Below are 26,115 nucleotides of genomic sequence, written 5' to 3'. Positions count from 1 at the left end.
ACATTCATGCTACACAAGTGTCAGGCAATGATATCTCCAACCAGAAAGAGTCTAATCACTTCCCGTTGACATTCAAGGACAATTAACACGGCTGAAATGTATCGCAATTCCTCCATGTTGCTGAGTCAAAATCCTGGAATCCCTCCCTAACAGCATTGTGGGTGTACCTGCATACAAAGATTGCAGTGGTTCAGAAGGGCAATTAGGAATGTGCAATAAATGCTGGCCTTGAAAGTGATGCCCACATCCCATGAACAATTTAAAAAAAGAATTGGTGATGTGTTTTGTGACTCCCCCACCTGCTTTTGACAGCTATCAGCTGTCACTGAGACAGATGGCACAAGAGCAGGCGCTGGAGGAATGGGCAGTTGAAAAGGCAGGAAACCCAGCTCCACTCTTCAATAAGAAAGGAGCCTTAGCCCTAATACTCAGAAATCCGGAAGAGCCAGCAAGTGTTGGATGAGACAGATTTGCTGAAAGATCAATAACTCCACTGGAAAGTTGGAGAATGTTTTGGTGCACTGAACCGCAAGCAGCATTGGCGATACTTTTATTATCATGTGGTGGTAGGTAATCGAATCTCTGCTAACTTCGTTTTGTTCGGTTGAGAATTAGGAAATGTTCTCAGTTTTGTGTAAGCGTTTACAGTTTCTTTTTACTGTTTAGTTATGAAATTAGTGGAGAGACGGGCGGTGCTGCAGATTGACAGCTCCATGGTTTTATTCCTAGAGTTCTCTGACAGACATCACTGTATCCGAGATGTGAAAGGAACATCAATTTACAATCTTACATAACAAAGTGTGTATGAAATTCATACTGTGATACTGCATATTCCTTTCCCGTATTTCAGTAGACCGTCTATAAATCGTTGGATTTTCCGACTGTTGTGTAAGAATGGTCTTTATTTTGACTCAGGGTTTGGAATGGTGAATGTTTATCCAAGGTCACTTTCTGGAGCCTGGTTGTCGGTCAGGAGTATTGCGGGATCCGTGTTACACAGCGGAAATAGGAGCTATGTAATAGCCATCATGTTGGAATGTGCCAGGGTGCCCTGTTACTAGGGATTAGGAAGTTTTTAAATGGTCGGGCTAAACTAGTTGACCTAACTGAGTTGATTGATTTTAATAATACATTATCCAAAGATAGAATCCACTGCGAATTAATGGAGGTTATAGTAGAGACCATAGAACTACATATTGAAAAGTATGTGTTCCTGTTTACTTAATTCCATTCACATCTCTGTTCCTTATTTGTAAATAACACCATGAAGATCCACGGGGTATTTTTGAAACATCCATGGAGTGTTTCATGAAATTTTATATGGCTGCTGCCCAAAAGTCGGACTACTTTTAAGGATTTATTTTGCTTTGTCAAATACCTTGGTGGGTATGCAGCAGCTGTTTGAGGTTTTGTAATGCGATACGTGGAGTAATCTGTCTGTAATTCTTCCTGGATGCGTAGTTAAAAATATTCTAGCAATTGAAAATATACAACTATTAGAGAACTGTTACAGAAGCAGGGTTTACGCACGTGTGTTCGTTACTATAACTTCAATAGTTACATTGAAAACATATGCGATATTATCATATTAAAAGAAACGTATTATTATTAAGACATTTTAAATCTGGTACCTCTGTGTGGTCTGCGCGTATTTAAAATGTGAATATTGTTTAATGTAAGATTAAGTTTATATGGATGAATTTGACAGGGTTTAGGGTTAAATGTAATCAATGGCAAGTTAAAATAAATAGCATTAGAATGCGAAATAGGTGAACGATAGAATAACGTGTACTTGCTTTAAATAAATCTTATAAATATTAGAAAAGCCAATGTTTGGAGAAGTAATTTCCGAGACGTTCCTTCCAATTCCCGTTGGAAGTCCCACTGGCACTAAGTAAATAGTCCCTTGTACAATTTCTTTGGGGGTTCGGCTGATCTTCCGTTAAAGTTAGGGGAGACTGGGGGCATCAGTTATGGAAGGCTCAATTTGAATCTCAGCTACTAAATTACTGCAGTCAAATATGATAATCCTGGGGGATTCTGAGCAGTAGAATGTGATGGAGATTCATGATTCTCCAAGTGTGGGTTAGCTATTGGGGCAAATCCAGAATGAAGCCCCCCCAAGTGCAGTTTCCAGAGAAGGGGAGAAATTGAGAGATATCAGTGCGAAGTTTAAGATCAAGTCAACAAAGAATGGTGCCCCTTTTAAGTAAATTGAAAAAGGAATAAATAAGGTGCCGTAAAAGAGAACGTGGAGGAAGAAAATGGTGCAAATAGTAATCATTTACCATTTTAAGGGACCGCATTTTTACAAAAGATATTGTTAGGGCTGAAGCAAAGCTACAAAGATTCAATGATAGTAGATCGCTTGCAAAACATGTTTTTGACTCGTCTTTTCTCAGGGCTGGTGCTAGCTTCTGAACATGAGACTCGACTGGTGGCTCAGTTATTTCAAAACTATAACCAGGTGATTCGTCCAGTGGAGAGCCACGATCAATCGGTTAATATTACAGTGGGACTGCAGCTTATTCAACTCATCAATGTGGTATGAACAAAGCAAATTTCTCTATTTAAAGAAGAGTGATTCTCCATATATACCAGTTTCCCACCACCTCTGCAAAAAAAAACAATCCCCTTGCTGCAGCATTTAATTATATTACCAGTTTTATGCTAAAGTAAGCCACAAAGATAGTATTATGGATCTTAAATTAAATTACAATGATATCATGTTATATTGGATTTCAAAACTATATTTTACAAGCCATATGATTTGTTATAAGCTGTCAGCAGTTGGAATTTATGAGGCACTCAAAGGCCTTGAAATTCATTGGGAGGTTCCTGATCTTCTAGCATATCTTTATTGGAAAATGTGTGGAACTTCCAGAGAAACAGTCGAATATTTGTATAATAAAGGGTTTAAATCCCCAGGGAAATAAAAATCCCTCCTACACTTTGGCTGCGTGTCTCTCTTTGAGACTTCGGTGTTGGAAGTGCAGAATCATTGTTAGGATTCTTCTACCTTTTTAACGGTTGTTCTGTTTTCCTGGAAGCAGAGGAAGAGGCAGACAATAAGGAGAGCAGGAGAGACATAACTTCCTCCTCCAGACTATAGGATGATTGATGATCCAAGAGAGGTCAAATCACACATCAATTCCCTGGACATTCCTACCTCGTGCTGCTCTATCACAATTGATTTCAACACTTGCTTTTTAAATCTTGCCCTCCAGCTCATTCAGGGGGAACTAAATAATGCAAGGAAAGATGAGGTACTGGGAGATTTGCAGAGCATGACAGAGCTGAAGGAATAGGGAATTGAGGAGGATTTGCCACCTTCCCAGTAGAAACTGAATACAAGGCTGTCCATTGCTTCAGAACTATGGGGTCCCATAGCACAATAGTAGCCCAAACTGAAGGATATTTGAGGAATCATCACACATACATGCAGGCTCTAAGGTCAGTTACAAAGAGGTGTGACACCAAACAAGTTAATTTATATTCTACATCCTTCACTTGTGGCGATACAGGGAAAGGTTTCCTTCATTTCAGGTATCAATGGAGCATATGGCAACTTCACTCAAATCTGCAGTGCTCGAAGCAATGGTATTCTGATATTTTCCTCCATATACTTCCACTTACAAAGCAAATGGGATCCACCTCCTGAAGATTGTCCATATCCAGGGATTTTTACATGATTATCTTGTGCAGACCATAGCATGGTATAACTGTATGGGAAGCAAGAGCTATAGCACATTGCAGAGTCCCACACAGCCTTTAAGATTGGAATGTCCATCGCTTGTGTACTGTGGTAGAAACATGAGTTTCATCGCAACTCTATTCTCCTGCAATTTGTGCAACTCTTGGTGGGATCATTATTAATTGGATTGGGGATAGGCTTTGACACCCACTGGCCATCATTGATTTGATATTCCTCTTGAAGAACTTAGGGAAAACTGAATTCTGATGAACGAATGCATTGCAAAAATCTCCAGTAAATCTCATGTTGATGTACACAATCTTTTGTTTGCTGTCACACAGAATCTCTATGTTAAGGGTGTGGAAGATGTTCCAGTTGAGGTACTTGAAGCTGTTAATTGGAGAAGATCAAAAAAGCAACATGGGTGCCATCTATTATCCCCACACCACATAAAAATAAATGGCCCTAACTTGTTGCTTTGCTTTAATTGTTTTTGGGGCAGAAAATCACAATTTTCTGGCCAGTCAAGTGAATTGCATCAGTTGTAGTCCCAGAAATACAGAATGTTGTGTATGTATCTTAAATTTTACATAAAGGTTTCATCACATTCTGCAACTTGTTTACAATGATTGAGAAAATGGTGGACCATTAGAATCATAGAATCTCTACAGTGCAGAAAGACACCATTGGGCCCATTAAGCCTGCACAACAATCCCACCCAAGCCCTATCTTCGTATATTTACCCTATTAATTTCCCTGATACTTAAGGGGCAATTTAGCATGGCCAATTGATCTAACTCCCACATCTTTGGACTGTGGGAGGAAACCGGAGCACCTGGAGGAAACACACAGACACAGGGAGAACATAAAACTCCACACAGACAGTCACCCGAAGCTGGAATTGAACCCCGGTCCCTGGCACTGTGAGGCAGCAGTGCTAGCCACTGTGTAGGAATTACTTGTATCATTTTTTTAATGTTGGTGGTTATAGAATGGTACATGTATATAAAATTGACTTTAATCAATTCAATCCTTAACTTTCTGTGGGATTACTATTTAGAAGAGCACTAATTCATGAGTCTTTGCTAAAGTTTTACTATTGTTTTATTAGGATGAAGTAAATCAAATTGTGGAAACAAACGTGCGTCTGAAACAGGTAACAAGGAAAAACAATTATTTTAATTTGCTCAGGTCTGTGTTTTAGTACAAGTGAAACATTTCTCTTAAATGTTTAATTACATTTGTACTGTCTCTAAAATGTCATACTTTGTTAACCAGCTACATTTAAAGGTGATAGGGATTATTAGATTAACATTTGTGAAATGTTTCTTCTTTAGCAATGGATTGATGTGAGGCTTCGCTGGAAACCGTCTGATTATGGTGGAATTAAAAAGATCAGGGTGCCTTCTTCTGACATTTGGCTCCCAGATATTGTTCTGTACAATAAGTAAGTAAACACTTAGATTAGAGACATTGGCATCTTCTTCAAAATTTTACTTATCTTGATGACCTATTACTGGCATTCTTTTCACATTGTGACCAATTTTAACTTTATTTCCAACAGAGACAGAGTCCAAGATCCACCCAGTACAGAGGATTAATTGTCATTCCATTTGGCAAAGGTTGAGGGAAAGGAGATCACACAGCACAGGGAGGGCAGTGAGGGAATCTGAACTGTGAACTAAATGGGAGTGAGAGAGCTATTGGACTGCAATGGACATGGGGTTGAGAGAAATGACACTAAGACATACACAAGACTGTAAGGGAAGTGGGCTGAAACTGGCATAGGGTTAAAAGGAATGCAGGACTATGTGAGAGACGCAGGATTGTGAGGAACCAGGGAGCTGAGAGGAAGAGGGGACAATAAATGACTAAATGAAGGGCAACAATATAATTGCAGAATGGAAACAAGTCAACACTTCATTGGAGACGGACCCGACTAACAGTGAAGCCAGAAAGAGTTTAGCTGAAGTTAACACAAGTGGAAATGAAAGTTCCATTGTGAAATGTATGTGTCCAGTAAGAACATGGTGGATTCACCTCAGAATAAATGTAGGAATTAAAGAATTCAAAAACACAGGAACTATTGAACATAAAGAGGAATCAGCAAAAATAATTAAAGCTCCAGACAAGACATTGTAACAAGATGAAATGACTGACAGCAAACTTCAAAAAGTTGCAAAAATGTACAAAATAAAGTTAAGGAGAATTCAATGTGACAATGGAGAATAAGCTAAACTCCATGAAAAACAACCAACAAATAAGAACAAGTCCAGTGAAGAATTGAATCAGAGAATAAGAGCTTGACAATGAGAAATTAGCTGAAGAGGTAAAAACATTGAAATTGACAGCAGAATCAATCATTCAGACAGAGAAAGAAACTATGATTATGTGTCAGAACAAGATTGCTGAAATGGTCATGGGAATGGAAAAGCAGCAAGCCTGTATGGAAGAGTTCCATGCAAGACTATATTTGAAACTGTATATAGTTAAAACCTACCTATAAAAGTTTACATTTGGACACTCAAGCCTCAAGACCTCATCAATGAGTTGTCAATAATTAAATACCCATATTAAGTACGACATATGACATGATGTCATGACATGAAATTTTGGTAGCAGATCAAGTTAGACCCTTGGAATTATTGTCTCTGTGACCAGACTCCTGTTGTACTCAGTAGACATGGAGGGACGAATTGTATGTAAACTTGTGGATTGCTTGATGAGTAGAAAGATGCTCTAACAGTCAGTGTTTCCGTCAAGAAATGTTTTCGAACCTGTAAGCACCAAAGTACCTGATCGACCTGTTATAGACATTACTGATGTCTCTGTGGAAGCAAGGAGTGGAGTACCAGAAGAGGTACCCATTATTGCAGTTGTTGTTAATGTCGATCTGCTGGAACCATCTCAAACTACAGAATTACACAGTTCTATAAAAAAGAGAAAAATCCCTCAAAGGCCCGATTTATAATTGTCCAACACATGTGTAATGTTTAGTTAGAGTTTAGGACTGAGTAATTTAGTTATTGAAGATTATTTAAAGGGGGATTGTGGTGATTGTCCCTTTAAGGGCAACAAGGCAGAAGAGGATCACCTGGCTTGAGGGACCAATTGGGACTGAGTGGGTGATCACTCCAGAGGGTAGAGTCCACTCTTAGGCAGAAGGCATGTAGAGACTGGGACAACTGATGGATGTTCCAGGGCAGCTGGGGAACTGCCAGCCTCTGTACGCTTTTTACTAATTAATAAACACCTGTGTTCCTGATGAAGTCTGTGAACATGCATTATTACACTCCACACTCATCTGATCACATGCCAAAGATTTGGCTGCAGAGGGTTCTGCTGTCAAAGGCTAGCTTTTGTGATTTCTTCTTGTGTCTTGTATCATGGAGGTAGAGTAACACCAGGACCATCACAAGAAACAGAGACATCAGAGCCAGCACTGCCACACCTTACAAATGTACCGTCTACCTGCTCAAATACATTCTTAGAAAGTGTGGCACTGGGTGAACAGAATGCATTAATAAGCAAGAGGAGGGAAGTGAAGCAGAGACAGTTGTGGGCAGTCCCCCTCGGAGGATGGAGGACTGCTGCCATGTTCAGCTGGACACGCTGCAGAGCCTTAGAAGTCACAGTTGAACATCAGAATTAGGGGCTGGAGTCGGCCACTCAACACCTCGAGCCTGCTCCACCAATCAGTAAAATCATGGATGATCCGATTGTACCCTCAACCGCACATTCTTGCCTACCCCGGATAATCTTTCACTCCATTGCTAATCCAGAATCTATTTAGTTCTGCCTTAAAAACATTCAAAGATTTTGCAAGGATTCTGCAGGGAAACAGCTGGTGCTCCCCTCCAGTGATCCAGAAGGTGCCATACTTGGACTGAGGCAGTCACTGAGGAGGATGAGGGAGCTTCCACTAACATCATTTGCCTCCTTGCACCCCACTGGCACCACCACAAGGTTAGCCACTGCTACGTGCATCTCCGCTACAAGCAGACTGTCTCCACCTCATCCAAAGCAAGGGGGGCATCATGTAGAAGTGGCCAAGTGGAGACCAATATTTGGGCAGAGCACTGAATGGGTCATTTGTAAATGTGGACTTTGTAACTTTTTGACAACACTGTAAACATTGACACCAGACTCCATTCGAGAGCTTTCATTCTTTAGGGTGAAATTCAGAACCCGGGTGGTGAAGTGGTGAAAGGAAACAAAGATTTTTAAAGAATCAAATGGACTCGCCACATAAACGCAGTGGCTACAAGAGCAGGTCAGAGGCTAGGAATACTGCGGCGAGTAACTCAACTCCTGATTCTCCATAGTCTGTCCACTATCAAGAAGGCACAAGTCAGGAGTGTGATGGAATACTCCCCACTTGCCTGGATGGGTACAGCTCCAACAACACTCGGGAAGCTTGACACCATCCAGGACAAAGCAGCCCCCTTGATTGGCATCACATCCACTCCCTCCACCACCGACGCCCAGTAGTAGCAGTGTGTACTATCTGCAAGATGCACTGCAGCAATTCACCAAGATCCCTTAGACAGCACCTTCCAAACCCACAACCATTTCCATCTAGAAGAACAAAGGTAGCAGAAACATGGGAACACCGTCAGCTGCAAGTTCCCTTCCAAGCCACTCACCATCCTGACTTGGAAATATATCACAGTTCCTTTACAGTTACTGGGTCAAAATCCTGGAATTCCCTACCTAACGGCATTGTGGGTCAACCCACAGCACATGGACTGCAGTGATTCAAGAAGGCAGCTCACCACCACTTTCTCAAGGGCAACTAGGGATGGGCAATAAATGCTGGCCAGACAGCAATGCCCATGTCTCACGAATGAATACAAAAATGTACAATCAGTATGCTGACTACCCTTGCTAATTTTCACACCTGTCCACTTCCACACCTACCTTCATTGGGACATAAAAATCCTGCCCTACTTATCACCTTTGGCTTATATTTGGAACCTTCCAAATTCAAAGTCAACATGCAGTGTAGATTATGTTCTTTGTATCTATTTTTGAATAATTATAGGACTGTGATAACATGGAAATTTGCAAAAAGCTGAATCTTCTTTCCAGATTTCTAAAGCTCTCTAATGGGGCTGTTTTCATGACAGTGACGTTAACCTAAATATTGCTATTTGCCCGAAAAATGACAGTTGTTAATAATAATTGTTTTTTGTCTTACTGCAGTGCTGATGGTGATTTTGCCATTGTTCATATGACGAAGGTGCTTTTGGAATACACAGGAAAAATAATCTGGACACCTCCAGCAATTTATAAAAGCTATTGTGAAATTATTGTGACACATTTCCCATTTGACCAACAAAATTGCAGCATTAAGCTGGGAATCTGGACATATGATGGTACAAGAGTTGCCATATTCCCGGTATGTTTAAATCTTCACCTAAAATTTTAACTTTTACTGTAATATTTTGGAAAAATAAGATACCCACTTTGCACATTAAATTTAGTTCCTCTTCTGAAGGTACCAAATTACATTGAGATACAGACAAGTTGTCACTGGCAGCCCACCAAGACCTTGTCCAAGTGAATATTCTGTAAGCATCAGCCTAGTTTGAATTTCTCAAATTTGGACAATGCAAGCCTATCTGCACCCTATATCCAGAAAGATGCCCAGCGGGGGTCATTGGCGAATTGACTGGGTGCAATGAATATGGGGGAAGTCCATGTCTGCTGCAGAACCTGCCTAATTTTCTGTCCATGGATGTAAAAATCCAGCAGTTTCTATTTGGGGAATGCATTGCTCCCTGTCAGATTTTCTTGTAATTGTTGCACCTAAGTAACCTAATAGCTTCAGGCATAGGAATAGGAAAACCTACCACAATATATTTCACATAGTCACAGATTTTTCAACAGAGGAAATAGCCTCTGGGAGTATGAAAAGAGAGTTTAGGTTTAAGTACTCTACACAGGGGATAGTGAATAGATGTAATTGATTGCCAAGGGAAACATGAGAGATGATTATATCAGCAAATTCAGGAGAGAGTTGGATAAATACCTGGATAAAGTTTTGATAGAGTGTGAGCAGTATCATGAGTTCTTGTAATCCCCAGACACTAGATTGGCCATATTGATGGCGCTGATTTGTCCCAGCCCTTGCATTCATAACTTCTTATGTACTTAATCAACCTTGAGAGTCAGTGAAGGATAATCATGTTGCAGTTTATCTCAGCTACTTACATGTTTTAAACAATACTTTAAGTCACAACTAGAGGATCACATCTGGGGTTCAAAAATGTAACATTTATAATTAATCAGGGCCAATTTTCTTATATGCACTTGGGGGCTTCTCGAATCCCAAGCACAAAGGGAAGGTCTGTGATCCCTAATCTTTGATTTATTTATACTACCTATGGATTTCTGGGATATGGCTTGAAGTTGGAGGGGAAGTCATATCTGGCTCATCAGCTTATCTTCCTCGTTCAATGCCAGAAGTTTACAGATTTTAAGGGATACCCCCCAAAGTAAATGGGAAATGGAGTTTAAGCCTGGCACTCATCCCTATTCCAGGAAGACAGGAAGTACCCACAAGTCCAAAAATTGAAATCTTGCCTTTTTTTATGGGGAAAATAAAACCGGAATCACAGGTAGTGGCAGCATCATGGCTGTGGTTTTGGATTCAACCAGAAAGTTTCAAGGACAGTGACCAATACAACAGGTGTCATAAGCCTGCAAGAGTAGAGCATACTCGATGGACCGAATTGGCCTCCTCCTGCACTGTAGGGACCATATGAGGAATTCTATGATTTTTACTTTGTTTACAGGTGTAAGATAATTGGGTTTAATACTGTGGGTCAGAATGAATAAACCTGAATGCAAAAATGGACATTTTTCCAGATATTTTTAACGCTGCAATGAAGTTACTGTGAAAATCCCCTAGTTGCCACACTTGCCTGTTCAGGTACACTGAGGGAGAATTTGGCATGACCAATGCACCTAACCAGCATGTTTTTCAGACTGTGGGAGGAAACTTGAGCACCTGGAGTAAACCCATGCAGACATGGGGAGAATGCACAGACAGTGACCCAAGCCGGGAATTGAACCCGAGTCCCTGGCGCTGTGTGGCAGCAGGGCTAACATGAAAGGTTTCAATAAAAATAATTGACAGGGAAAATTGTACAATTCCAATTACATTGCACAACTTCAAGTAATGGTAAATATTGTGTTCTGGTTAAGAGGCTTGCTGATTGATATTGCCATAACGGTGACAGGGCCTCACACTAATTTTCACGATTATAGTTTCCTTCTGTCCATTGGAGGAAGCCAATTTCCATTTGTGCAGGATAGATGTCAATATATGAAACAAGGAACAAATTCTCCACTGGTCTCAGTTCTGGGATGTGACCTATTGAAGACCAGTGGAATATATTTATCTAAATCTGTGAAAACTGTCGGTGAAACCTGCTTTCTGGCACTAGAATTTATAAAGCTCATGGTGGACCTCTAGTGGCAATTGTTATTATAAAATATTACAAACTGGAAGCTGCATTTTTGCCCCACTGCCACCCTTGCCCTAGTTTTTTTCCCCAAGATTCCCTTTTAGAAATTAATTAAAGGGAAAAAGGCATGTTGTTTTGACAATACCAATAGACAATTAACTTTTCCATTACAGGACAGGCTCTGGCCTCTGCCCTTGCCCATTTAGACTCACCTTTGACTTCCCGTCTGATCTCCCCTCCCTTAAGCACTCTAACACTGGGGTTTCTGACAAGAGGGTGATATGCTTGCACATCCCTAATGGCCAGGGTCTACTTGATGGCGACGTCTGCCTTGGGGGCTAATGGATCCTGGTTGACAGAAGTTGGGGCCTGGTATATAGCAAGACTTGCGCCTCTTGATCCTGTGTAACTAAAAGCTAGGCCCTGAACCCTGAGTACTCATCCTATTTTTTGACTTTGAGACTCATAGAAACCCTACAGTGCAGAAAGAGGCCATTTGGCCCATTGAGTCTGCACCGACCACAATCCCACCCAGGCCCTACTCCCATATCCCTACACATTTACCCACTAACTACGCATCTCAGGACACTAAGTGGCAATTTTAGCATGGCCAATCAACCTAACCCACACATCTTTGGACTGGGAGGAAACCGGAGCACCCGGAGGAAACCCACGCAGACGCGAGGAGAATGTGCAAACTCCACACAGACAGTGACCCAAGCCGGGAATCGAACCCAGGTCCCTGGAGCTGTGAAGCAGCAGTGCTAACCACTGTGCTACCGTGCCGACTGTGGGCAGCTAACATTGTTAAGGGTTGCCTCTTGATGACCAATTAGTTTGACAAGCTTAAGTCTCAGGAATGTTACATGGCACAATTGCTTTATGCTTCATAGAATCATAGAATCCCTACAGTGCAGAAGGAGGCCATTCAGCCCACCGAGTCTGCACCAACCACAATCCCACCTAGGCCCTATATCTGTAACCCCACATTTACCCTTTAATCCCCCAGAGGCTAGGGTCAATTTAGCATGGTTAATCAACCCAGCCTGCACATCTTTGGGATAGGCAAAGCTAATAGGTATCTTTCTTACTGAAGCAGCATAATTCCAAAAGCTCATTGCTGTCATGCCTCAACGCTTAAGTCTCCTGGACAGCTACTCCAGAGTTTGTTTGTGCCCCCCACCCACCCTCCTCCTGCCCAAACACCACTCTCCCTTCCCGACTGGGCACCATGTTACCTTCTCTCTTTCGGAGTCTCATCCACCCAGCCCATTAGGCCCAGCTTCCTCATTCTCATCACACACCACCCCGCCATGTGCAGTGCAGACGGAGCTACCCCATGCCACAGAGAACAGGCTAACACCATCCTAAGGACACTTTTAAACAACAGACAGTGGACTTCAGGATCACCCATTCCAACTGCCACCCCTCATCCCAGAAATCCCCAACACTGACCCCCCCCCCCCCCCCAATATACCCTACAGTACCCCCCCCCCACCCTCTCTAGAGCTGAGCATTGGGATCTGACCACTTGGACTCCTTGGTGCTCAATGGAGACCTCCTTCCTCCCCGTCGGAGGTCATGGCACCCGGTTCCCGTTTTTATAAAGCAGTAGTGATTCATGCCAGCATGGCATCATGCCTGGTGATTAGCCCTGTTTTCCAGTGTTTCTGCTCCACAGCGACATGGCCCGAATTTGCATATAATCTTGTACCATCCCCAAACTTTCAGACCATTCCCTACATTATTTGAGAAGATAGATTCAAGGTTCTTGGTTCAAGTACCACTCAATGGCTTTGAGGACAAAAATCAAGGTTGACACTCCAGTGCAATATTGAGGGAGTGCTATTTTTCAGACTAGATACTCAACTGAGACCCCACTTGCCCTCTGGAGTGAATGTAAAAGATCCCTTGGTCCCTGATAACCCAAATAGACAATATGTACTGTGATGCCCTCATTCACTAACAGAGTAACTTCTTTTACTGGCAAATTAGTAAAACATACCTCATTTTCCAGAAGCTGTGCTGAGTGTCTCTTATGATTCCTTCTCTATCCAGGTGTAAGATTTTAGGGTTTCAAGGTATAAAACATTTCTATGTTGAAATTTTTTTATTTCTAACATTAAGGTCCTCAGTTGTGTATAAAGAACATCTCTTATGATCCTACAAGCACCTTACCTACAACTGACATCAGACTAATAGATTTAAATCTCCTTGGATCTGATTTTTCAACCTTTTTGAAAACTGGAACTTCAAAAACAAAGGAATAATGAGTTGTTAAAAATATGGACTTTAAAAGAAAGTACATGTCTCATCAGAGATAAAATTCAATTGTCGATTTAACATATATAATTACAATGCTATGGTTCCTATTCAGGAAAGTGACCGGCCAGATTTGAGTACCTTCATGGAGAGTGGAGAGTGGGTAATGAAAGATTATCGTGGATGGAAACACTGGGTGTATTATACCTGCTGTCCAGAAACTCCTTACCTGGATATCACCTATCACTTTGTCATGCAGCGCCTACCTCTTTATTTTGTTGTGAATGTCATCATCCCTTGTCTGCTCTTTTCATTTTTAACCGGATTGGTATTTTACTTACCAACTGATTCAGGTATGAAAATAATATTTGAATATATTTTGCAATTTGTCATTGCAGAAAAAAGTTCCTTCAGTTTTATGAAATATGAATGCAAAATTAAAGTATTGTTCCAACTGTACTATTTTATAGCAAAGTGCATTTCTAGTTAGTCATATTATTTCCCTTTGCATTCTATATTTTCTCTGCTCCTCAGTCAGGTTTGTTTCTCAGATGTTCAAATCTGTCTCTTAAACGCTTCCTCCATCAGTTTATGACACATTAGATTCTCTCCAGAACAGCCCCAAACCCTTGACATATACAAATACATATAATATTAGTTTACTTGGTATTCATTCGCAAACTCCCTATCAAACACCCTACTTATAGTCTCTGGTTTATTCACTCATACTTTTTTGTTCAAATATCATAATTACTCGATCTTCTTCATTTATGTTACCATTACTTCCTTTCTTGGTCTCATATGTACTTTGGATTCACCTCACATATATTCCATCTTTATCCACCTTACATTCACTTATATATGCTCTCTATCTATCTACCATATACTTATTCCCTCAGTGCACATTGTATTCATTTGTGAAACTTGACTATCCTATGCTATTCCTTGGTATTTTGCTGTGACAGAATACAATCATACTATCATATCAGCAATCAACTGTTGGCAACTTACCATGTTTTCAAATCATTAAATACTAAACATTAAAAGCAAGAACAAACTACAAATGCTAAAAATCTTAAAACTGAAAAATAAATGACCTTTTTCCAGATTCTTCTAATGTTCTGGAACACAACCAGTGTTGTCCACAATTGCTAATAAGCTACTACTCAATATTTCAGATGTGATTTTATTTTGTCCACCATCACAATTCATTTTCTCAGATTCCCCTTGATTTTTAACTTGTCAGCCATCTATTCTTCATGTGAGAAAAGGGTGCCAACAATAGAACATCATCTCTCATTCCAAGCGTAAATAATTCTTGATGATAAAACTAGTTCCTGGTTCATATAATGTTTACAGCATTAACTTCTGATTTCCTTGCAGGCGAGAAGATGACTTTGAGTATTTCGGTTTTACTGTCTCTGACTGTGTTCCTTCTGGTTATTGTTGAGCTGATCCCTTCAACTTCCAGTGCTGTGCCTTTAATTGGCAAATACATGCTCTTCACAATGATTTTTGTCATCAGTTCCATCATTATTACCGTTGTTGTAATTAATACCCATCATCGCTCTCCAAGTACACATACGATGCCACAATGGGTGCGAAAGGTGAGATATGCATCATTTGTTTCATTCTTTTTGAAAAATAATCAAAGTCAAAAGTAATGTTTAAGGTAAACAGAAAACCGGGTCAAATTGCTGATCGTACGTAGAATTTCTCAACAAGAAGCATGGATGTCCCAAACTGGAACATCACTAACTATAAAGCAAACAGATAAACAGCAGATGCAGCAAGAGTTTGCACCAGCTTTAAAAGTTATGACAGAGTTAAGGTCCATCTGGTTTCAAACATCACATTTCAATATTGTGGCTCCACTTCTGTGATCCTGCAAAATCAGTACTGTGAGCATTGTTTGGCTTCTGAGGCAACGAGACTAACCTCATTGTTTCTTGAAAGATTAACCCCAAGCTTATAATGTAATAAGGTCTCTACGTGTGTCCACCACAGGTCAGGAGAAAGGAACTTTCATATTGATCAAATATTTGTATTTGCTAAGACTGGAGAAAATGGGGGCCAGATTCCTTTCTTTTGATGATGCTTCAGGAATCCTGCTGTAGAAGGTTTCCTGCTGTAGGGGGTGCAGAGAGGGAGGCTGGCCAATCTTTGAACTGGAGGGTGATATTCTGTAAAAGTATAAGTGTGGTTGGAGTCTTCTGTGAGAATAAGTGCAGTATATATGGACAATGAATATGACCCAATGAACCTGGGAGGTGCATGCACAAGAGGCTTTCAAGTATCAAGAAGAGTGTCAAGTGTATAGACATTCGGATAGATTGTTCCTACAGGTGCATAGCTTACAAGGAATAAACAGAACTTTTAAGTTGGTGTTGTCTGGGCTGGAGGGGGTCTATCGATTTGAAGCCCCTCTAATATCTAAGAAGATCACACTGGCAACACTTGATATGAATTTGTGGGAGGAGTAAAAAAAATCCTTGGATTTGTCTTGTGCCTTTCACAATCTCAAGATATCATAAAACGCTATACAACCAATGAAACATAACAGCCAATTTGTGCACAGCAAGCTCCCACAAACAGCAACATCATAATGACTGCTTTTTGTGAATTTGATTGAGGGGTAAATATTGACTATAGATACCAGGGATAATTCCGACATTCATTTTCAAAATAGTGCCAAGGGATCTTTTATATTCATCTGAAAGGGATGGTGAGACCTTGGTTTCACTGGGCCGCACTTTCGGAATAAAAATTTGCTCGCGCCACACCAAATTTTTTATTGATAAGAAATACATTCAAAAACAAAAAAAAACAACTCCTGGCAGTGCTTGATTCATAACATAGAACACAACTACTTTATAATATGATCATGGGACATCCAGAAAGTATAAAACAATGCTTGTTTAAACCATGTTTAAATGTTTCTTTGATTGTCCTTGAATCTTCCCGCCACACTTGCCATCCCCTCTCGCCGCACCAGTGTGGCGCGCCACACCCTTTGGGAACCACTGGTTTAACATATCATCCAAATGACATTGCAGCACTCTCTCAGTATTGCAGTGCAGCTCTGCTTGGATTCCTGTGCTCAAAGTGTGGGATTTGGACTCTTCTCATGCAGAAATGTGCTACCAAATAAGCCATTGCTAAAACTTAGTAGGGGAGAAAACCTTTGGTGGTGAAATACCCTTTCTGTGTCACAATTTCTGAGTTATAGTCCATTAAAAGCTGCTGCCTGATTGGATTTTATACTCCCCAGCTAAATATAGGAGGTTTTCCTCTCTTCAAATCTGATCGCAAAATACTGCGCAATCATCCTCAGTAATGATCTATTTTGCCAGGATTGCTAAATTAGAGCTAATATGCCTGGAAGTTGTAAATGGTTAAAAACGTGTTTACATGCAGTTGAGAAAATCCTTGGGACTTCAAATGAAATTCACTTAATGAGAAAAATGTTTTGTTTTGAGGTGTGAGCAAGCTTCTCGTACCAGGTATTCCTGTGGTGCAGCCTAATCTTGGAATCTAGGCATCATTGTTACTGTGCCTAGAGTTCATGATTTATTTCACTTAAACTCAATAAAAGCTTGAAAAGGGCTAAGAAACTAAAATAATTTGTTGGGCGGATGTCAGGAGATTGTTTAGTGTACCAGTGAAAGTCAGGTACTGTACTGTTATTTTAATGGGTGGTGTCAACTTGGCTGTGTGTATATGATTTATAGTTTAGCATAAAATATATGTTTTGTCAGTGTGGTGTTTTTCTGACTATTGGAGAAATTAGGAATATATGGTACTAATCCCTAATTTGGGCTGTATTTTCAGGGCCCTTAAAAACAGGAATAGAGATGGGGAGCTCCAAATATATCAGTACCAGATGGGATGTCAATTTCAAGGCACTAATCCCAGCTTACTCCATCTGACGAAGGAGCAGCGCTCCGAAAGCTAATGGTATTTGCTACCAAATAAACCTGTTGGACTTTAACCTGGTGTTGTTAAAACTCTTACAATATTCACCTAGGCATGGAGGGCTCAGGACAACAATCCCGCTCTCCTCCCAATTAAAGTAAAGTTGATTTATTAGTCACAAGTAGGTTTACATTCACACTGCAGTGAAGTTACTGTGAAAATCCCCTAGTCACCACACTCCGGCACCTGTTTGGGTACACGGAGGGGCAATTTAGCATGGCCAATTCACCTAGCACATCTTTGGACTGTGGGAGGAAACCGGAGCACCCGGAGGAGACTCGCGCAGACACAGGGAGAATGTGCAAATTCCACACAGTGACCCAAGTCGGAAATCAAACCCAGGTCCCTGACACTGAGACGCAGCAGTGCTAACCACTGTACCGCCCTCTGGTTAATCTGGTTAAAATTAATCTGGTTAAAAAGCTCATTTAGAGCTTGTTGAAGGGTAGGCACAAGGTTTTAGAAATTGTCAGTTTCAGAACAACTAAGGGGAGATGGGTATACAGTAGGAATCGAGCAAGTGCTGCCCCAATCCCATAAGAGGGTCAGGAGGGCAAATGGGGACTTGGCATTTGGTAAGTAGGTGTCCTTGGCACTATGCATGTGGCAGGGAGAGTCTGCACTTGGGCATTGAGGGCATTCAACCCCTGGGTTGAATGGCAGGGGCAGAAGAGCATGGGGAGAGCATGCCAATCACAATAGAACAGTCACCTGTCTAAATGGAAGGTGACAGCTGGCAATGTGGGCACAACTGTCAGATGTTAGGTGCAGTGGTAATGAGGGGTAACGTTCCCTGCTGGAAAGGCGGAACACTGGCCGTCAGGAAGGCACAAGAGAGGAACGACAAAGAGGGAGAGGAAGGCACAGAGGTTATACCCTCAACACAAAATCTACTGCCAAAGTCGGAGCTATCTGGAGATGACTGAGACCCTGTGTCCTACAAAACTGCCACTCTCCAGGTCACTGACATCTGTACCTTTGTTGCTGATTACCTTGTTGCAGTGGTTGCCATGCCTTGCATGGTTGTCAAATTCATTGTGGTCTTGAATCTCAATGCTTCCGGCTCCTTCTGAGAGTCAGCTGTGGTGGCATCTTGCAAACAGCTGCATGTACTCTGTCATTAAATTTTGGTCCGGTAAGAAGTCTCACAACACCAGGTTAAAGTCCAACAGGTTTATTTGGTAGCAAATACCATAAGCTTTCGGAGCGCTGCCCCTTCGTCAGATGGAGTGGTTATCTGTTCTCAAACAGTGCAAACAGACACAGAAATCAAATTACAGAATACTGATTAGAATGCAAATCTCTACAGCCAATGCTATACACTAGATACATCGATGACATTTTCTTCCTTTGGAGTCATGGTGAGCAATCACTGAAACAACTATATGATGACATCAGCAAGCTCCATCCCACCATCAGACTCACCATGGACTACTCTCTGGAATCGGTTGCATTCTTGGACACACGCATCTCCATTAAGGACGGTCACCTCAGCACCTCACTGTACCGCAAGCCCACGGATAACCTCATGATGCTCCACTTCTCCAGCTTCCACCCTAAACACGTAAAAGAAGCCATCCCCTACGGACAAGCCCTCCGAATACACAGGATCTGCTCGGATGAGGAGGATCGCAACAGACACCTCCAGACGCTGAAAGATGCCCTCATAAGAACAGGATATGGCGCTCGACTCATCGATCAACAGTTCCGACGCGCCACAGCGAAAAACCGCACCGACCTCCTCAGAAGACAAACACGGGACACGGTGGACAGAGTACCCTTCGTCGTCCAGTACTTCCCCGGAGCGGAGAAGCTACGGCATCTCCTCCGGAGCCTTCAACATGTCATTGATGAAGACGAATATCTCGCCAAGGCCATCCCCACACCCCCACTTCTTGCCTTCAAACAACCACGCAACCTCAAACAGACCATTGTCCGCAGCAAACTACCCAGCCTTCAGGAGAATAGTGACCACGACACCACACAACCCTGCCACAGCAACCTCTGCAAGACATGCCGGATCATCGACACGGATGCCATCATCTCACGTGAGAACACCATCTACCAGGTACACGGTACCTACTCTTGCAACTCTGCCAACGTTGTCTACCTGATACGCTGCAAGAAAGGATGTCCTGAGGCATGGTACATTGGGGAAACCATGCAGACACTACGACAACGGATGAATGAACACTGCTCGACAATCACCAGGCAAGACTGTTCTCTTCCTGTGGGGGAGCACTTCAGCAGTCACGGGCATTCAGCCTTGGATCTTCAGGTAAGCGTTCTCCAAGGCGGCCTTCACGACACACGACAGCGCAGAGTCGCTGAGCAGAAACTGATAGCCAAGTTCCGCACACATGAGGACGGCCTAAACCGGGATGTTGGATTTATGTCACATTATCAGTAACCCCCACAGCTTGCCTCCTTGGCTTGCAGAATTTCACTGGCTGTTCTGTCTGGAGACAATACACATCTCTTTAACCTGTGTTGAATTCTCCCTCCAGCCACATTGTCTGTACATTTAAGACCTGGCTGGCTGTAGAGATTTGCATTCTAATCAGTATTCTGTAATTTGATTTCTGTGTCTGTTTGCACTGTTTGAGAACAGATAACCACTCCATCTGACGAAGGGGCAGCGCTCCGAAAGCTTATGGTATTTGCTACCAAATAAACCTGTTGGACTTTAACCTGGTGTTGTGAGACTTCTTACTGTGCTTACCCCAGTCCAACGCCGGCATTTCCACATCATTAAATTTTGGTCCCGTGCATTCAGCTATCTTAGCTGCTGTCCTCCATTTTCAGCTTCTTTATGAAGCTAAATCTCCCTCCAGACTCCCTGCTCGGTTCTGTAGCTTCTCTCCTACCTCTCCTCATTCACACTCTGACACTAATCTTGTCCGTGAATCCTACCCAATGCTCCCTTGATGATATTTTCACAGAACTGCTTGCCCAATATTCAATTTTGAACGAGTCTCAATGTTCTTCAGTTAAATATTGGAAGATTAAAGCCATCAACTTTGTTCCCCCACTACAAATTCTAAACACTTGCCACCAGGTTACTCCCCCTGTGATACCCCTCCCAGTTGGGCTTGTTGAATACGAGCTCCCTAGGGATTGGTGATTAGCCAACCAGGTGGCGCTCGTATACCAAGCCCTGTATAAAGCAAGACCCTGAGAGGGACATTAACCTTTTAGTCCCGGTTGGGACCTGTTGTGTTCACCACAGGCTTGTGGTTATTGTTTATTTTCATTTTGTGTAATAAAAGCAAAGTTCCTTCACAACCGACTCCTGGAGTTATTATGCTCCCTTCTTAGGCACTAATTTAACTTGAATCGGACTGTTTACAATCTCCGTTTCGTGTGTCCTATTCACATTGAACTTATAGTTCCAGATACTCTCCATCACAATAACCATCCACATGCACCTCCATTCCACTGCCTTGGTTTTATTAAGGTAAAGCTGTATAAATGCAAGTTATCATTGTCCTTGCTGCTTTACATTTGTTGTCGGTCCTCCAAATTTAAAATTCTCATCATTACCTTTAAATCCCCTTCCTTTGTAATCACCACCTGTCTACACCTTCCCTCAAAATTATCATTGCTCTGATGCTGATGTATGTGTATCTCTTTGTTTCACCCTACTGTTGGCAGCCATTCTTTCAGTCACTTGGGCCCAGACGTTGAAATTCTATCTCTAAGCTTCCAATCTCTACAAATTCCTCTCTTCCTTTGAGAATCTTCTTAAAACCTACTTTTTCAGTTAACCTTTTGGTCACTTCTCCTAATATATATTTTGTTGTTTGCTGTCACATTTCTTTAATCATACATCCAACAGTCCTTCAAAGATTTATTTTTTACAATTAATGGGTTATTTAATCTGAGTTGTGGTAGTAAAATTAGTTGTAACATAAACTTTCAAAGGGTGGTTACAAAAATTACATTATGTATTTTCTAGTATGTCATTTTGTTTTACAGGTTTTTATTGATACTATACCCAGCGTCATGTTTTTCTCAACGATGAAACGAATCACCAAAGAGAAGCCAGAGAAAAGGATATTTGCTGAGGACATTGATATCTCTGAGATTTCTGGAAAACAAACATCAGGAAACGTTGTTTTCCAAACTCCTCTAACGAAAAACCCAGATGTCAAAAGTGCTATTGAGGGAATCAAGTATATTGCAGAACACATGAAGTCTGATCAGGAATCAAGCAATGTAGGCATTTTACATTCTTTATTTCTACTTTAATTTATATTTATAGCTGAATAACCTTTATCCACTTCCAAAATTTTGCAATATGCTGAGAATGGTTCTGAACTTTTACTTTATTTTGCAAAGTATGTGAACTAATCAGATCCACTCCCCCCCCCCTCCCCCCACCCCCTGCCGCAGCATTGAAATGGCCCCAAAGAAGGTCACAAGTTAAATCCTATGTGAGTACAGTGAACTAGTCCTCATCCTTCTTGATCTGTCTGCAACCAATGACATGGTTGACTTCACCATCCTCCTCCTATGCTTCTCTTCCATTGTCCAGCTGAATGGACTGCCATTGCCTAATTTCATTTTTATCTTCCAGTCATAGCCATAGGGCAAGATCTCAAGCCCACTCTCGCTGTCCAGGAATGGCAGCAAAGGCTCAATCCGATGAAACCCAGAAATCGTGCATCTCGCTGGCGAGGTCACGATTTCTGATTTTTGTGGCCTTTCGCTGGTGAAGTAATCGGATGTGAACCTCAATTGAACACATTTTAACATATTTTAATATGATTAAGCACTCCCCTGCCAGATACTGACCCCTCACTGTAATTTCAAAGCTTGTCAGCGAAGATTACAACAGGTTCACCCAGACGTGAACTTGACATGGAGATCCCCCCAGTGACTATATCCCCCCGAGGGGAGAGACATGGCCAGGCAGTGCCCTGGCACAGTTTGGCATTGCCAGGTTGACCTGGCAGTGCCAACCTACATGCCAGAGAGCAGTGACAGGGGCGGACCTTTGCGGGAGCCTCATGAGAAAGGGAGGAAGGCTCATTTATTTGTGGTAATGGGGGGAGTGGACATGAGAGCTAGGAATACCGGTGATGGTTGTTTGGGTGGAAAGTTGGGGGGAAGATGTCTGATGCTGGCAATGTTCGAGGGCAAGGGGGTGTGGTATGCCAATATTAACAGTTTGGTGGGGGGAGAGGGGGTATGGAGCCCCTGAGACCCCTGTGGTGTGGTTGGGGGAGGTTTCTTTTAGTTTTAAAGGTCAGGGTGCCCTTTAGACACTGTGTCCCGATTTCAGTGCAGCCAAGCTTTGCCAACATGTTGAGGCCCCACTCCCAAACATGATAACATGAAACACAGTTTTTTTGTGTCAGAAACATGGAAAATAGGTGCAGGAGTAGGTCATTCGGCCCTTTGAGCCTGCATCATTTAATATGAATATGGCGGATCATGCACTTTCAGTATCCCACTCCCGCTTTCTCTCCATACTCCTTGATCTCTTTAGCCACAAGGGCCACGTATAGCTCCCTCTTGAACATATTTAATGAACTGGCCCCAACAGCTTTCTGTGGTAGAGAATTCCACAGGTTCACAACTCGGAGTGAAAAAGTTTTTCCTCATCTCAGTCCTGAATGGCTTACCCCTTATTCATGGACTTTGACCCCCTCTCATTCTGGACTTCCCCAACATTGGGAGCATTCTTCCCACATCTAGCCTGTCTAGTCCCATCAGGATTATATATGTTTCTGAGATCCCCACTCGTTCTTCTAAATTCCAGTGATCCAATCTCTCTTCATATGACAGTCCTGCCATTCCAGGAATTCGTCTGGTGAACCTTCACTGGACTCCCTCAATAGCAAGAATGTCCTTCCTCAGACTAGGAGACCAAAACTGCACACAATATTCAAGGTGTGGCCTTACCAAGCCCTGTATAACTGCAGCAATACATCTTTACTCCTATATTCAAATGCTCTTGCTATGAAGGTCAGATGCCATTAGCTTTCCTCACCGCCTGCTGTACCTGCATGCTAACCTTCAGCGACTGTTCCACCATGACATCCAGGTCACGTTGCACTTCCCCCTTTTCCTAAACTGCCACCATTCAGATAATAATCTTCCTTCCTGTTTTTGCCACCAAAGTGGATAAGCTCATATTTATCCACATTATATTGTATTTGCCCATTCCGTCGGCCCGCCCAAGTCACCCTGCGGCCTCTTAGCATCCTCCTCACAGCGCACACTGCCACCCAGCTTAGTGTCATCTGCAAATTTATTGTATTCAATTCCTTCATCCAAATCATTAATGTACATTGTGATTAGCTGGGGTCCCAGCACTGAACTCTGTGGTACCCCATTAGTCACTGCCTGCTACTCTGAAAAGGACCCGTTTATTCCCACTCACTGCTTTCTGCTTCCAGAAGATCTGGAGAGAAATCTGACCTGTTTCTCTGGAGAGAAACACTCAATTTTTCAAGTGCCAGAACTGACACTTTGCCAAATTCCGGGAAGATTGCCCCCATGGAATCTCCACTGATGGCTTCTCTTTTTGTTCCCAAACTTTACTTTTGGACTTTCCCAGGGATCTATGCTTAGACTTGTCCTATTTCTCATTTATATGCCACCCCTTGGCGACAGCATCGAAAACACCATGTCAATTTCCACGTGTACTCTAACAACACACAGCTCTACCTCACCATCATTTTTCTTAACCCCTCCAATACCTCTGTGCCGTCAGGCTGCGTATCCAATCCATACATTCCTATTCTATCCCCCTCTCTGACCATTGTCTTCAGCTGAACCAAAATGTTCACAACCTCAAAATCGCTTTGAAACTAAGCTAAGTTTCATCCCACATACCTTCATAACTAAAACCATCTACCTCACTCTGTAACATTGTCTTTCCCTTCCCCTGCCTCAGCCATCTACTGCTGACACCTTCATCCATGCTTTTGTTATCTCCAGGCTCAATCATTCCAATAGTCTCCTGGCCAGCCTCCTATCTTCACCCTCAAATTCTATTTCCTATATCCTAACTCACACAAAGTCCTACTCATCCATTATATGCATGTTTATAGCTTTCATTGACTGCCAGCCCCCAAGTACTTGCACTGAAAATTCTCATCCCTCTGTGACATTGCCTCTTCCTTTCTCTGTAATCTCTTCCAGTCCTACAGCACTGCGAGAAATCTGTGCTCCCAATTCTGGTTTCTTGTGCATCCTGACTTTCTTCGCCAAACTAGCCAAGCTCGAGACCTGCATAGACCCTAAGCTCTGGAATTCTCTCCCTAAACCTTTTCTAACATCTCCTCCCTTAGATCAGCGTCATTTAATTTGTTTGAATATACTTCTGCGAAAGGCCTTGGCATGTTTGATTATGTTAAGGGTGCTAAATAAATGTAAGTCATTGTTGTTTATGTCTTGTGCCTTTTTCAGCAGTGATCCCCAAGAAATAAAATGTAGCTTCATATTTTTCTTTTGTTCAATGGAGTTCAAAATTTCCAATTGCATTAAAAATGATAAACTGTGGAAAATAAATCAGCTCTTGAAATTCTCAATGTAGCTGCTGCTTGATAATAACATTTATTTACTTTTCATTTCAATACCAGGCTGCAGACGAATGGAAGTATGTTGCAATGGTGATTGATCACATTCTGTTGGGTGTCTTCATGCTGGTTTGTATTATTGGCACCCTTAGTGTCTTTGCTGGCCGTCTCATTGAACTCAATCAACAGGGCTGAATCATTTTAATGAACAGACAATACGTTACTGGAAATGGGCATTGCTCCACAGAAAAGATGAACAGCCTTACTGTTGTAATTGTAGTCTGTTGTACAAAATACATAATCTTATTGTATTACATGTAGGAATTAGAATATTTTTTAAAAATTAAATCATATTAGTAAACAGTATTGATGCAAAAGCACTGAAGCATGAAAATGGTAGACCATAATATAAGTCAAAACATTGTGAAGAATTACATTTGAAGTAATTTAATAGAGAAACATAATTATGTAGAAAATAAACAGTATAGTAAGATCTCATCCATGGTTTTATATCTAAGGCTGTATTACTATATATTTAGAAACATTGTTTTACAGTATACTTTTATGTTTAACAGTTTGTTAATAAATAGATAAATGGTGCTGGATTAAACAACATTTTGTATTTATTATTCAGTTTAATGCAGCTGAACTATTTGAAGATCAATTTCATTTAATCAAAGAACAGAGTGATTGCAAAAAGGAATTGAAAATAGATTTTTGATAGGTCATTGAGCATATGAACCTACCACAGCATTATCTTAAGATTTCCCTAGAAATCTTCACAACAGCATAACTCTTGTTTATTAAAATTTCCATTGATGTTGGGTCAGCTGTCATATAAACCAGAACAGTTGGTCAAATATATAAGTAAAGGGGTAAAGTATTGTGTTTAAAAAATGTTAAGTGAAGCCTTTATTGGTAGTACAAAATTTTAATATTGCTGAAAAGAGAGACATGTTTCCAAATCAGAGTCAACTTGCCAACCAATCAGTACCTTTTTCTCCTGTATTATAAATTATTGTGATCCTTTGAAATTTGGCATTCTAGTATTTGTCCTGTAAAATACAAGATGAAAAGTTTTGGCAACATGTCTCCCTTTTCAGCAATATTGAAGTAAAGCATTATTGTTGGCTGTTCCTTTTACATTAACCACAAAAATTTGGTAAAGCTGATTATT

At 41.5% G+C, this 26,115-nt stretch overlaps 1 protein-coding gene across 1 annotated transcript; it reads left to right on the top strand.

Moving 5' to 3' along the window:
- The first annotated feature begins 307 nt into the window (after window positions 1–307).
- On the top strand, window positions 308–25,562 carry chrna1 (cholinergic receptor, nicotinic, alpha 1 (muscle)). Its single transcript, XM_078228429.1, has 9 exons — window positions 308–566; window positions 2,403–2,545; window positions 4,806–4,850; window positions 5,032–5,141; window positions 8,900–9,095; window positions 13,547–13,784; window positions 14,815–15,038; window positions 21,385–21,624; window positions 25,002–25,562. The coding sequence occupies exons 1-9, from the start codon at window positions 509–511 to the stop codon at window positions 25,131–25,133; spliced, it is 1,386 nt and encodes a 461-aa protein (XP_078084555.1). The 5' UTR covers window positions 308–508; the 3' UTR covers window positions 25,134–25,562.
- The last annotated feature ends 553 nt before the right edge of the window (window positions 25,563–26,115 follow it).

This window comes from Mustelus asterias, chromosome 14 (genome assembly GCF_964213995.1).
Source record: "Mustelus asterias chromosome 14, sMusAst1.hap1.1, whole genome shotgun sequence".
Lineage (NCBI taxonomy): Eukaryota > Metazoa > Chordata > Chondrichthyes > Carcharhiniformes > Triakidae > Mustelus > Mustelus asterias.
The sequence above is the reverse complement of the archived record's forward strand: the minus strand, read 5'-3'. Positions and strand labels throughout refer to the sequence as shown.

Coding starts and splice junctions, on each gene's coding strand:
- chrna1 (XM_078228429.1), top strand. CDS start 509: ATGTTTTGGTGCACTGAACCGCAAGCAGCATTGGCGATACTTTTATTA. Junction 15,039..21,384: donor TGCCACAATGGGTGCGAAAG/GTGAGATATGCA, acceptor TTTGTTTTACAG/GTTTTTATTGATACTATACC. Junction 21,625..25,001: donor CTGATCAGGAATCAAGCAAT/GTAGGCATTTTA, acceptor TTTCAATACCAG/GCTGCAGACGAATGGAAGTA.